Raw genomic sequence first — 15,278 nt, forward strand, 5'->3', positions numbered from 1 at the left:
GAGGCGAGTTTGGCTCTTTTTCATTTTCTTCCAGCGTAGGAAGCCGATACCCGGCTTCACCTCACGTATTACTGTATATTAGCTCCATGAGCGCGACCTTGACAGTCCATTTCTTCGGTCTCCTCTCCGTCATTCCTCTACACCCCATTCTTCCCCCTCCCCACCCGCAGGCTGCGGCCCGCCGGCCGGAGCTCCGCTGGACTACCTGGTTGCGACAAGCGCCGCCCTCAGCGCCACGTCGCGGGGACATTCTTCCCGGCGGCGAGAGTTTTACACGCAGCACTAGAACTGTCACTCCAGAGGGCATGTTTTGAGTCGGATCGTATCAAAAACAAAAGGATATGAAAATATATACATAACTCAATAGTGTTCTGCCAATTATGTTTTCATTTTCATTTAAATTTATTCTTTACATCGCTCCTGAAGTAGTCCAGCAGTGATCAATGGAAATTGTCAATATTAAACTGTAATTTTGATGATGAAAATTTTTTCTTCTTACTTTTATATGTGCAGAAACCTATTCGTACACTCGTTTCTTGAACTATACTTAAGTTTAACATAATTATGTGTTTTCTAAATAATTCTGGCTTGGAATAAAAATAAATGCATTTAAAATGACATAACTCAGTAAAAAAAAGTTTATTAAAAATATCCTAGGTATATTATGTCTTAAAAAGAAGCATCAAAAATAAATATGTACAGTTAAATTAGTTTTGTCGTAATATTTTCCATGCACCAATCGCCTTAAATTGTACACCTTTAATTTGTTTCACAGACGTTGAAAACTGTCTGTAACAAAATTTGACCCATTAAACTTTAACTTGCGCACAACAGAATGTTACGAATCATCACCGTGTTTGCATTTTAAATTTGGTATTTGGTTAATAAACATGTATGCAATGGACAAACAACGCTTTGAGAAACAACCTGCTGTAAACTCCGTGATAATCAACTGTCCAGGCGAGCCGAATATCAAAATATATCGAACATTCACGCGACTGCTTGCTCGCGAGCGCGATCACAACACCATTTTGTTCTAGATTGATACAATCTGTGTCATCAAACGACTTATTTCCGCAACAGACTACTTGTGTGCTGTGTATTGTTCGTCAACTTGCTAGGTATACACTGTGTGCATAGTTATCTTTGGTTTTAGTCGTTGTTTCACGTTTGTTACTGTATTTACAAATTGAATTGCCGTGTTCGAATGAGAAAAATGTTTTGACTGTTCGCCGAAAATTCAAGGATTTCGCATTATTATCCAAAATGTGAGAAATTTACGTTATTCTTAAAAATGTACTCAAATTCACGTAAAAATTCGTTTTATCGCAATCGCGAAATATGCATGTCTCTAGTTATCGTTCATTAGCACCAAGCAGTAGCAAATTTTTCCTAGGCCCTTTATAATCATGGAGGTCTCGTCATCACAAATATTTCTGTGAGAAACTCTGCTAATTGATAAACTTACTTTATCTCCCATGTTTTTGTTGCAACCCTTCGTTTCAACATACAAAATAAAATATTTGTTTTCTATCATCTATACATTTACCAGATAACCAAGTTTAGCCTAATTAATTACTTTCCAAACATATTTGGTAGTAATACTTAAATAATTCATGCTCGACACATACAAAAACATCATATGTACATGCATACACATAAACAAACATATATACCCCATGTGTACAAAATTCCACTCTTCAACATATTTGAATGAAGGCCTACTTGTAACCTATACACATGTTTATAAATATTAACGTACTACAGATATATAAATAACATACTATAAATATTAACGTACACTCATAATATCTATGAACACAAACATGAGTTCATGAGAACGTTTTACTTCCAGGTGACTATTAAATTAATGATGAAGAAGAAGAAGAAGAAGAAGAAGAAGAAGAAGAAGAAGAAGATGATATCCTTAGCTGAATTGTGAGCTTGGTAACATCAGTTAAGGGCGTGGTTGGAAACCGTGAAAACACCTAAGGTTTTCTTGATAAGGTGATCCTGCGATTGCCTTAGGTGACACGTGAATGAAAGGATATACATAACACCAAATCTCAATTTTCAACTCAGGCAGTAAGAAAGCTGGGATGTTCTAACCACAGACCGAACGACTGGACAAACAAACATACACATACGTACTCACGCCTACATTACACACACAATATATGCATGAGAATATATTTTTAAACAAATATACACATTTAAATATCTCTCTCTCTCTCTCTCTCTCTCTCTCAATATATATATATATATATATATATATATATATATATATATATATATATATATATATATATATATATATAGTTGATGTAAAATTAATTGTACTAAAACGTAAGCAAAAATTTATTTCACCTTTACTGTAAATTACACTTTCTGAAATTCTTCCCGGACTTGATGGCCAGATTCTGCCGAACTAATTGATGAATCTGGCTGGATTTCTTCCAAACCACCTGCATTTTCACGCAACAATCGCTGAGCAGCTTGGTATTGTTTTATTGCTTATGACATGTTTCTTTGAGTTTTTAAATATCATTTGCTTGCTATTCCTTAATTTCTGGGGAGCCATTGTTGCAAGAAAAATCAGTGAATGTAAAACAGTGCAATTAATTTCCCAAGACTGACAAAGCCTGCATCTAAAACCAGCACTTGTTTGTATTAAACTCGCCACCCACGTATTGGCATTTGTTCACCACGCGAATGCGACAGTCAGGTAGGCAAAGCCAGCCCAGGGCGGAGGGCAGCTGAGGTCTGGCAACTAATTCACAGTGATTTTGAACTATATAATCAGCTAAAATACCATCTTAATTAAAAGCATCATGTCCTAATAATACTCTGCAAAGTTGGCAGGGGTTTTGCAATGTCACAAATAAATGAATAAAATACTTTTTTTGAGTCCTAACTGGCATCTAAAGTGATGCCTTTCAGTAAGTTATTAATGTAATACTTCAATATCATTTATAGACATTTTAGTTATTTACTCCCTAGTTCCTGAAAATATGGTGTGATAATTGGTAACTGAAGGAGTAATCACAAATTATCAGTTTGACAATCTGTATTTGAATTAGTGACTGTGAAGTTATATCATTGCATCATTACTTAATGAATGGCATGACAAGCAGTCATTACACGTTATTTTCTACTATCCAAGTGGTCTGTCTGTTGCAGGAGCTGTGAATGGTCAGGTGTCAATGTCGATGACAAGTTCCCTGGACCAGATGGTTGCAGCTGTGCGCGCAATGGTGGGTGACATCAGGATGACGTACCCAGGTCGCTCTATTATCCTGGTTGGGTGGAATACTGGTGCCTCTATAGCCTGTCAGGTAGGTTGGCTGTTGCTCTTCCTGCTGCTCTATGGCTGTATGTATCGTTGCTTATTATGAAATATGTAGATACTAATTTTAAATGGCTTTAACTGTAAATCACTTATGCATTACTATAACAAATGTAAAAATAAATGTAATAATTGAAAACCTTCAATTGTTTGACATATATTACAGGCAAATGATAGTTTGGTGTTGCAAAAAATGCAGTAGTCAGATTTATTTATGGTTCTCTATATTTTTTGGGGTGATGAATCTGAATCTGGAGATATCCAACAAAATGTCTTAGTGTAATTTGAGATATTTGCAAAAAAAAAAAAAAAAAACAGCAAAATGTATGGCCTTTTTTGTTTTTGTTTTTCACTTATTATTACAAAAAAATGTGTGGTAGCAAGAACGTCACTGTTACCTTTTTAAAATAAACTTAATGTGATACAATTTGAGCTCGACCCCAGTTATGTGGGTACAGTAGTTCCTGAGATACAGTACATTAAAGTAATGGTAATTTTTCCAAAAAGAGAAATTTTGGGTCACTTTTGAGCTGAATACTCTGTTGTATCTCATAATCATCGTATGCGCATAATTGTTACACCAATATTTTAGGTTGTCAAAAATTGGATAAAAAAAACCTCTTGCGTAAACATAGCATGATGGGTTTGGTCCCACTATTAGATTCCGAGAGCTTTGTGCAGGTATTTTTTCCGTATAAAATGGTGTATTTTAAAGTAGAAATCTAATATTTATTCCCACATTACCACTTACTTATTTAATTAATGGAAATACAAAGATTCTTATGTGTAAATTTTCTTTTAAAGACTTTTTAAACCATATAACCTTTATCTGTTCGTCTGCGTTGCCGCAGTGTACAGCTTATAAAATTGTAGCCAGCTAGTTGGCATCATTAATGTTTGGTAATGTTGCATCCCGTATAGAGCGCGCACACGTAGTCAAATATCAATATTGGTATCTCACCGATTGCATGCAACACGCACACTCTATCGAGTGCCGAGTTAACTACATTTGATGGCCCGCACTCTTTCGCGCTAAATGTGTACTATGTCGATAGTTATGCGTTAGTTCAGGCTCACATTCGGGTTATAGATTTTGTTTTTCTATTTAAAGTTGAAGAAAGGTTTTTGTTGCATGACTTATTATTTTAAATTGTTTGGTGTGCTTTTGTATACTCTTTTTAAATATACATACTTTCCATGAATGTTTTGTTTTTATGAATAACTTAACTTTACCTAACAAAAATTTATTTTTTCGCATAAATGTCGCATTCCTACTTTTTCAAACTTGATTTTAGTATAAAACGTGCGACAATTATGCCATAAAACATGGTATTGGGGAACAATAGATTCCTACAAGGAAAATCATTTGGAATGAAGTTGTAGCAAACTTATTTAGCTTTAATTCAAGCACAGAACAATGCCTGTAGGCCACATAATTTACTCATAATTTCATAATTGCCAACGTTTACGATTTTTCCGTAAAATGTACGGATACGCATTGTCTTTTACGGTTGTACGGGAGCGTATAATTTCTTACTTTTTTTTGTTTCACCCGACTTCAAAATAATAACCATTTATAAAACAGTGATGTTTAAATTAATTTACAATTCCATAAAAGCATGCAATTATTTTGCCAAATTTACAATATACCTACTACTTAAATAACATAAACATGAGTTTTTTTTGCAATGCATAACTTGATGTCGCCACTCGCCATGCTTCGGCAATCGGCAGTCATTGGCCATGTAGCACGTCACTTGTCTAACGGCAAGAATTCCGAAGATACATGAGTGAGTAGTCGGGTTTCTTCGGTCAAGTGACTCCGTTTCCTGTAGTTTTCCATCGTGGACACGCGATGACGAAGTAGTTTGTAAAAATGGCGATTAGGTTTTAGATGTTGCACGTGGTTATCAATGTTTGTAAAGTGTGACGCTACGATCTTATGTTTTGCGTGTGTATTTTTGTGTTTCAGTTTTGTTTTTAATGGTATAATGGTATAAAAACATTACTGAAATGAGTTGCGCAGGAAAAAAACAGTATTGGCAATCTTTTCGTGAAGATTATACAAAGGAATTTCCATTTGTTCTTACGTCTGAAAACTGCAGCAAGTTTGCCTTCTGTAGCATTTGCAGGTGCGACTTGAATGTGTGGCATGGTGGTAAAAATTACATTTCAAATCAAGTGAAGTCTATCAAACATACAAGCTATGTAAAAAATATTAATTCTAGCCATAAAGTAAACAGTTTTTTTGTCAGTGCTGGGCACGGAACCGATAACGTTATTAGAGCAGAGTGTTTGTTTACATCGTTCTTGCTTGAGCACAATATCCCGCTTAGCGTATCTGATCATGCGGGACCGCTGTTTCGCAAAATGTTTTCCGATTCAGATAAAGTGAAAAAATATGCTTGTGGCAGAACCAAGACAACAGCGGTTGTGGGAGAAATGGCTAGAGAAACAAGAGAAGGCATTATACAACAGTTACAGAGAGTACCATATTCCGTGGCAACAGACAGAACTAACGATACCGACTCAAAAATATATCCTATTGCAGTGATGTATTTTGACAAGATGTACAAAATGTTGTTACAACTGTTCTATCTTTACCAGAAATACAGGGCAACTGGCAAAAATATTGGAAATCTAGTTGTCAGTGAACTAGTAAGTTTGAATTCACCTCTAACTTATATGGTGGGATTTTCTTCAGACAACGCGGCAGTTATGCTAGGTAATAAAAATGGCGCAATTCAAGTTTTGGTAGAGAAACAGAAGGGGCTCATTGTCATGGGCTGTTTGTGTCATTTAATTAATTTGGCTGGAGAAAAAGGCACTGCTTGTCTACCGGTTAAAATCGATGAACTGTTGATAGATATGTATTATTATCTACAAAAAAGTTCCAAACGAAAAGACAGCAAAGAAAATTTCAAGCACTCCATGGTGAAGAAACAAAGAAAACATTAAAACATGTAAGTACCAGATGGTTGTCTCTTGGCAAATGTTTGAAGAGACTTGTTGAAGAATGGGCTCCATTATTGAGTTTTTTCAAGAACCAACTGAGTGCACAAAAACCACATTCTTCTAACCTGTCATCTTTTGTGATTCCAAAAACACTCGATGGTGAAAAGAGTTGCAGCTTGGAAGTAAATAAGGTTTCTCAGAAATCTAGTAACAAACACAACATACATTTCACTGAAAAGACAGAAGGTATCTCTAAGAAAAGAAAGTCAAGTGCAGATGGTGAGTCAGTTTCAGTTGGGTCTAATAATAAAGTGCTTATAAATTCTGAGAGAAAAAATGTGACAAAGCCTGCAGTAAGTTCAATGCAAGATGCATCTCGTGAGGAAATGCTGTTCATGACTTTGTCATCCCCTGTAAAAAAGGCTGTCTGTTTATTTTTATTAAGTGTGATCCCAGTATTTGATAATTTTAATACAATATTGCTAGAGCCACCTGTTTTTCGCGGCGCACGAAATCGCGAAATTTTCGCCATAATCTAGGAATTTGCGCGAAATTTCCCGCTATGGCGATAAAACGCGAAAAAATCACGAAATGAACGTATTCCTCTCGCTGTTGTGCTTACTTTTATTCGATTGAGCGCTATAAGTCGATCAGACCATGTTAACGTGAGATAAATCGATTATATCAATATTTTGTCGACTAGCTCATTGCTGTGTACAAAAAACTACCATTTGCAAACAACAGAATAACGAAAACTGCTTACGCTCGATAAATACCGATGTCATGTTCGCGCTAAAGAATCGACGGGTTTTTATTTACGTGACAATTACGAGACCTCTGTCTGACCGGGTTAGGTTCAGGTTCATGTTGTTAGGTAGGTAAGGTGCAAAGAGAAAGTTTGAAGTTGTGAGAACTTAAATGCTAGCAATGTGAAGTTGAAACACGTTCTCCAACTCCAACAGTTGCCTACTGGACGTGCGAGAACGATTCGTCGATATATTTATTCGGTTAGTAGTATTTAGTCGAATGTCGGGAGTCTTGCGGTGTTGTTATTCTGTGATTATTTAGTCTCCTCGTAGATCTGCTTGTTTACTGTTTGCTTTGTCGACTGCGTGTAGTCTATGAAGGTTTAATGTAACGTTACAAAATAAAACGTTCAGAATGGTGGTTACAATTTACGACCTCGAGAAAGAATTCTCGCACAAAGTGTTGTAACGTGCCCATCAAGTGAGCCAGGAAGGATACGTGTTTGAAACACATTAATGGCAGCGCTTCCCACAAAAATAATAAAGCGTTCGCACAAGCTGCAAAACAATCTGAAGCAGCAAATACGTCAGGCGTCAAACGTCAGATTTCACTCACCGACGTAATTTCCCGCACGAAAAAGGCTAAAGAAGACCATCAAGAATTTGTTATGTCAACAGTTCGTGCTTTCTTGGAAGCCAATATTCCTTTAGAGAAACTTGATCATCCTAAATTAAGAGATTGGATGAACAAGCACATTGAAGGTAGGCCTACTTTTAAAAACATCCTTTGATTTACAAACTTCATGATTTTTTTATTATTGTTTTCACAGAAACTTGAAACTACACTGAAATTACTTGAAACTGCACTGAAATTTGTAAAAAAAAAAAAAAATAAATTCCAGTCAATGAGCATAACATTTCAATACACAAGAACTGAAGTGCTTTCTGTACCTAAATCAAACTGAATAAAACATAAATTCTCATAATATTTTTAACATTTCTGGTTTTAATGCCTGAAATTCTATCCAAATGTAGGAAATGCCATAGGCCTAATTATATAACATTCCTGACGTTCCTTACTTTTCCCAGGTGCTGGTGATTTACGTAATTATTAAATTCTTGTTTTTTCTGCATGATTTCAATAAAACTAAAAATTTTTAAGATCACAAATTACCTGAGTTTTTAAAAAAAAATAAAAAAAAAGCATTAAAAAGAAAAAAAATTCTAAAAGCGACGAAAATTTTACCGAAATTAGTTTTGAAAATGACAAAAAATGCACCGAAATCAGTTTTAAAAATGGCAAAAAATACACCGAAATCAACAAAAAAAAATTGACGAAATCTGCCATTTATTTTCACCGCAAACAGGTGACTCTAAATATTGCAGTCATCATCTCCACTAGTTCATAAATTGGACACTCTGTTGCATGATTTCTTGAAGGAACTGATGTTAAGGTTTGTTCAACCAAGTGCTATGAAGAACTGTTCAGTGCTTGAAGTCAAGTACCATTTTGTTGAAATTCAGCAACTTGATGCAGATTTGTTAATTAGCAATGCAGCATCACAGATTGTTTGTTCATTGAAAGAAGCTGATAAGATGTTCTTCTCATCTGTGAGGAATTACTTTGTAACTTCATGTGACTATATAGTACATAAATTTCCTTTCAAAAATGAAGTCTTGAAGAAAGCAAGTGTTGCGGACCTTGAAAACATTGGCAGTTGAAGTTTTAGCAATGTCAAGTTCTTCATTAAAAGATTTCCATTTATTTTACCTGTTGGTGAGAATGAAACTAAAGACCAGGCATTGGACGAGCTTCAGAGTCAGTTTTCAGTTCTTCAGGTTGAAGATATCTCTTCGTTTGTCAAGATGGAAGAGTCGGTAGTTGCTAAGTGGGTCAAAATATCTCGTATTGTAGATATCGCAGGGAAACAAAAATTTGACAGGGTATTCAGTGTCATGCAGTCAATTTTAACTCTTCCGCACAGCAACGCTGAGTGTGAGCGTGTCTTTAGCCTTGTAAAGAAAAACTGGACTGAGTTTCGCTCACAATTGTCTGCTAAAGTTCTTGAAAACATGTATGTTGTTAAATGCAAGCCATCAGGGGGAAAGTGCTATGAGCAGAACTTCAGTGACAATTTTTTGAAGAATGCAAAGCATGCAACTGTACAAACACTTATGAAGAAGCATTAAATCAGTGCAGCTGTGTTAAAGAAAAGCTGTAACTGTTAGGTACCATGTGTGTAAATAATTGAAGTGTAATACAAGCTACAAGAGAGTCAAAATTAGCTGAATTTATGAAATATAGACGTAAGCGAAGAGTATTAATCATATTTTATTATTTGTTTCGGGATTTATTTCTACATTAAAATTTAAATCATATTCCAGGTGTATGTATGTATGAAAGTTTTTTTAAAGTAATCTAAAATGTTGCGCATATCTTGTTTCCCATGAAAATTTGCCATGCCTAATTTAAGCTGAAGTTATGAGTTTTTAAATGTTTTACTGATTTCAATTTGGAAAAGTTGGCAAGTATGTAATTTGCAAAAAATAAAAAAAAAATAAAAAAAAGTGATTTTGGAATGATTTGATCTAAACCTTTTCAATTACTTTAAAACTTTCTGGTTCTTTAATAAATACAATATACTTGTGTTTCATATGTAAGATTATATTTATAGTTAAAATATATTAATTATTAGTTACATAATTATGTACAAAAAAACTTTGGTTAACAAGGTCTTGTTTGGCCGCACTTGGGTACAGAAGGGCCCTGCGTTTCAGAAGGCCCTGGCTGCGGCTCTACTTCGGGAACATTATGACATGGCAAGATCCCTGCCCTCCCCAAATTTTTAGAGTATTTTTATGTCATGATGTTAGGTAGATTTCAAAGAAAACTATCTTTTGTAGCCGTTACCATGGTGCGATTTTCAGAAAATGTTTTTATAGTTTTTCATTTCTTGGTCCGTCGTCAACTCAAAAGTTTTTATATATGTCATAATTTTGTGGGCACGATAACTGTTGCAGTTATTCACAAATCACTTTCAAACTGATACATAAAATCTAGTAGTGGAAATCTCGGTGGAGTTAGTTAATGGACAATATCGTTCAAAGGGGTAGGAATGGGGAAGGTTGTTTGAAAAACAGAAAAAATCGCTCTAACTCCCATAATATGGAAAATATCACTTCCATTTAACGTATTATAACTTGTAGGAGTAATACCTGAATGTTTTGTCTTAAAAAGTTTTTGATATGACCAACAATAACTGCAAGGTTGAAAAAACAAGGGTTGGAGGACAAAAAAAATCATAACTCCCTTCATAGGCACATCTATTTTTATACAAGTTATGTATTATGTAATCTTATAATTTTTTATCTAAAAGTTTGGTCTGAAACTTTTTTTTATATTAAAAACTATTACTGGAAGGGGTTGAAAAAACCTGAACGTGAAATAAGAAAAATAAATAAAACTTCCCTATTAAGTACTCTTTCCTGTATATTTTGAATTAATTTTATATATAGACATAAAATTCTTCTTTTGCAAATATGTATTCAATTTGATACACAAATAAATATTTATGAGGCAAAAAATCTGTAATTTAAAATTATATAAAATACATAATTTAAAGGAATAATATTTAAATTTTAAAGTTCATCAGCGTCCTCTAATTACCCTTATATCAAGTTTTTAGGTCTCCTGGTACAAAGTGCTTACTTTTCCTCTTGTTGACTGGCCTATTTATACAATATTAAGAGGTTTTTTTTTTGAGAATATTTTTATTGTTATGAATGTATCTGTTTAGACCAATTTATTAAAAATTATTTTACCTTAAAAATGCAGCATATAAATTTATATTAAATCCTCTGTTTTAACAATGAAATTGGACTAAAAATAAAACCATAAAATCATGTCTAGGCATGGCATTAGCTGGGGTGAAAACAGCAGAGATTATATTGAGTGGGAAATTCTGGGCTGCCAGCTGAGGTTCCATGCCTAATGTATGATTTGAAATATTTCTTTGAAACTCGTATAATTTTTGTAAGTTATTTGTTTGCACCGGAATGTCAGGTGTCTTCGCCACTAGTTGAGGCGAGGCGAGGCGTGTAGCCCTGCTGGTTGCTGCGCAGGTGTCACTGCAGGAGGAGGTGAATGCCATCGTGTGCCTGGGACTCCCCATGCTGACCACGGAGGGCAAGCGGGGCGACCCCAGCGACACTCTGCTGGACGTGCACACCCCGACTCTGTTCATTGTCGGCGAGATGGCCAGCCGGGCAAGGTACCGTTTTGCCAGACACCACTTCCAACATGCACTCATCTAGTCAGACTTTTCTTTAAGAAATAGTATGAGACCTATGAGTTTAATTAGATACCACTACCGATACGCAGATACTACCACCAAAATCTTATCCTAACACATACGATTACTGGCCACACTATATTATAAATAATTAAAACATAATAATTTTTTCATAAATATTTTTCATTATGTCATAATTTTGTCTATAAATCTAAAACCAAAGCAAGTTTATTGATAATAGTGCATCACTTATTAATTAGGTCAACCTCTTCATTATTATTTACTTGTTAAACATGGCAAGTATTTAAAAAAAATTCAAAGTTTTGACTACTGTATAAATATAGATATGCCAACTGTTACGGATATTCCGTAATTATTACTGATTTTAACCATAATTACGGGTTACGGACGTGACAAAATTTCTACGGAAAATGCCTTGAAAGAAGAGACGAGACAGTCGATATATGTTATCGACTCTGACTTGGCTGTGGCTGTCACATGGCGATATATCGAATCGACTTCAGCGTGTGCGCCATTCAGTTGTGAGAACTTGCGTCTCGGCGTGTTGTGCTGTTAATTTTTTGTAATTTTAATGTGTTACGTGTTGCGACCGTATAGTGTGTGTATAATAGTATGTGTTAGTCAACATTTTTTGTGATAAATGTTCTCACCATGTTTTCAAAGCGGCAAAAAGTTCTTCAGAAATATAGACAAAGCTACACTGAAGAGTGGCCATGTTTGCGTGTGTCCAAACGGTCTGAAAATCACGTGTGGTGTTCTGTGTGCGATTGCGACTTTTCAGTTGCTCATGGAGGTAGAGACGACTGTAGGCGGCACGTGAATTCTACTAAGCATCAGGACAACATGAAAATAAAATGTACATCGAAGCCGGTAACATCATATTTTGCAAACAAAGACGACACTTCCGTTACAAATGCCAAGCTTTTATTCTCGTCATTTCTGATAGAACACAACATTCCAATTGCATGCGCGGACCATGCAAATTCTTTGTTTCGAGCAATGTTTCCCGATTCTGCCATTGCAAAAAAATTTGCATGTGGAAGGACTAAAGCTACTGCTCTAGTTAAATGCATGGCTGATTCCACAACAAAGCATATTGTACAGCAGTTACAAAATGGGCCGTTTGGTTTGGCAACAGACGGTAGTTCAGATTACAATATGAGCTCTGTAAAATTGTATCCAGTTGTTGTGTCATACTATAATAGTTGTCAAGGCCGAATATGCACCTCGCTATTGTCTTTGCTGGAATCCACTGATAGTACAGGGAAAGGAATCTTCGATATATTGAATAAGGAACTGACTCAGAAGTCTATACTGTCCGGACCAAACGTTGTGGTAGCTGGACTCCCTAGTGCTGTAGGCGCGTAATGTCGGCACGGCCCGGTCACACGCGGCGCACATTCGGCACGGCCCGTCACGGCTCAGACGTGTTATCTCTGTTACAAAAACATATGCGTGTATCGCTTTCTCATCGCTCCCCAGGCCACAACGCTTTGGGTTTCACTTGTCCTTATCATGACACCTTAGGCCCATATAATTTTTTTACTATATAACGAGAAATGTAAAACCGATGGTGTGACTGATATTAGCAACCCAAAAACGGCAATGTAATCAACACATATGAATGCAATGCACACGTTACGTACCAGTAGTCTGAATTTCACCTCGACAGATATTTTATCCAATAATCATCTGTCTCCAAATGTTGTAAACTGAAAAACAAGGTTAAATATAGATCTGAGTCGGTATCAAGGAATGTGTAATGAAATAAATATGTTACGCGCAAATAAATTTAGCAAATGAAGTTTACTGCAGGGGGAAAAACGTATTTTTAATATACATCGTCACAAGTATAACTTTAAAAAAATCAATTACGTGAAAATATAATACTCTCTTGGTAAACGTGCCACATACTGTAGAAAGAAAATTAAATAATATCACCCTGTACGGGTAATTAACTCTTTAAATTATATGAATCAATAAAACATAAATCTCACGAATTTAAAAATCAAACTGACCTGGTCGCCGGTTTTGGTTCAATGCATAATACTGTAAAATGCAAAATTAGGCTATAAAATGCCACTATACAAAATTATGAAAGATACAATATCATTCACAATAGCAAAATCGTAAGTATCAATGTCTATAGAATAAATACAATTTCCAAACAAAAATATAAAGGTATATTATAAATAAACAATGTATTGATTACCTTCCCCTTAAGGCATTGAAGTCATTGCTCACTACTTTAGCAATAATGTCTCTTTCTCGACTATGAATAACTTTATGAGGCCGTCGGCAGCGTCCACGTCCACGTCCGTCCATTTCCTTACGTCTCGTAACACGCGCTGCGAGTTGGTCACGTAGCAATGTTTTCATGCTGAACGTTACACGTACCGACCTGCGCGCGCATCGCCTGCCCCTCCGCCGCCTTGCCCCTTCACCCCCGCGCTGCCAGCTATCACAACGTTTGGTCCGGACAGTACCTTGGAAAAATTGCGTCTCCTTCGCATGTGATAATGCAAACACAATGGTGGGCAATTTAAAAGGAGTTATAGCTTTCATTAGAGAAGTTCAACCTTCTGTACTTCTGCAAGGATGTTCTTGTCATCTTCTTCATATAGCTGCACAAAAAGCCTCTAGTCAATTCAGGGATTTAAATGTTGAACAGCTTTTGATACAGTTGTATTATTTTCTTCAAAAGAGCTCGAAACGTAAGAACTGTCTAAAGTTGTGTCAAGCTGTTTGTGGCACCAAACCCCACAAAATTTTGAAACATGTGAGCACTCGATGGTTGTCTCTGTTGGATTCTGTTAACAGGATGATCGAACAATTTGAAGCTTTGGAACATTTCTTCTCTGGTGACAATGCTGATGTTTCCAATTCACAGTTTCTCGACATAAAGTCTCAGATTGAAAATCCTTTATGTAAACTGTACTGTCTCTTTTTCAGTAACACTCTTCCACTTTTTGTTTCTACCAATGTTTTTCTTCTACAAGAAGCTCCCCAAATACATGCTCTACAGAGGAAACTTGTTGCTCTTTACACAGATTTACTAGTAAGATTTGTTAAACCTACAGCACTCAAAGATAGTACTGATAATGCATCTATTTTTGATGTTGACTTTCAAAGAAGAAAAAATCAGAAAGATGATCCTGACCTAGTGATTGGTGCTAGCACTAGAGCCTACATCCAAGGGAAAAATCTTACAGCTTTACAGATAAGTCAGTTTTATTCCAATGTTAGGGAATTTTACAAAGCAGGCTGTGACTACATTCTCAAGAAAATGCCCATTTACAATGAGTTTCTGAAGCATGCTGAGGTATTGGATGTTCGTTTGAGAAGAAAAGTTTCATTTTCTTCTGTTCAGTACATGGTTACTTTGTTCAAAAACTTGCCTGTTAATATTGGCCAATTGGAAACTGAATTACCAGTTCTCTGATTTTGGCGAAGAAGTTCTTGCTGCTCCTAGTATCGATGTAGCATGGCACAACATTTCCAGATTGCAAGATGAAAGTGGGCTGTACAAATTTGGAGAACTCAGCAAATTAATGTTAACTATTCTTTTAGTTCCTCATAGCAATGCACCAACTGAAAGAATTTTCAGCATAGTACGAAAGAACCAAACTGTATTTAGACCCAATTTATCTACAGAAACACTAAATGCACTGCTTGTGCAGAAAGTGAAGTCATTTACTCACAACACCATATGTCACCAAAACAAGTTTAGCAAAGAAGAGTTGGCTGCAGCAAAACGTGCCACAAAGTTGTCCCTGTCTGATGGACAGTAATATGGGGTAAGCTACCTACCTTTGTTTACTGAAAAAACTATCATGTATAAACTATTAAAAAATGTTTTTATATAGTGTAACATCCAATATGAGATTTATCTTTAACATTGGATTATACTCACTATCA

At 35.7% G+C, this 15,278-nt stretch overlaps 1 protein-coding gene across 5 annotated transcripts in view; it reads left to right on the top strand.

The window, feature by feature from the left end:
* LOC134527432 (KAT8 regulatory NSL complex subunit 3) overlaps nucleotides 1–15,278 on the top strand; it is a 265,999-nt gene that overhangs the window by 103,924 nt on the left and 146,797 nt on the right. For all 5 annotated transcript variants that reach the window (XM_063360109.1, XM_063360112.1, XM_063360110.1 and 2 more), the window contains exons 9-10: nucleotides 3,181–3,335; nucleotides 11,170–11,318. In XM_063360109.1, the coding sequence (XP_063216179.1) occupies nucleotides 3,181–3,335; nucleotides 11,170–11,318 (304 nt within the window). The remainder of the gene's footprint in view (nucleotides 1–3,180; nucleotides 3,336–11,169; nucleotides 11,319–15,278) is intronic.

The sequence above is a fragment of the Bacillus rossius genome, chromosome 1, assembly GCF_032445375.1.
Source record: "Bacillus rossius redtenbacheri isolate Brsri chromosome 1, Brsri_v3, whole genome shotgun sequence".
Taxonomy (NCBI): domain Eukaryota; kingdom Metazoa; phylum Arthropoda; class Insecta; order Phasmatodea; family Bacillidae; genus Bacillus; species Bacillus rossius.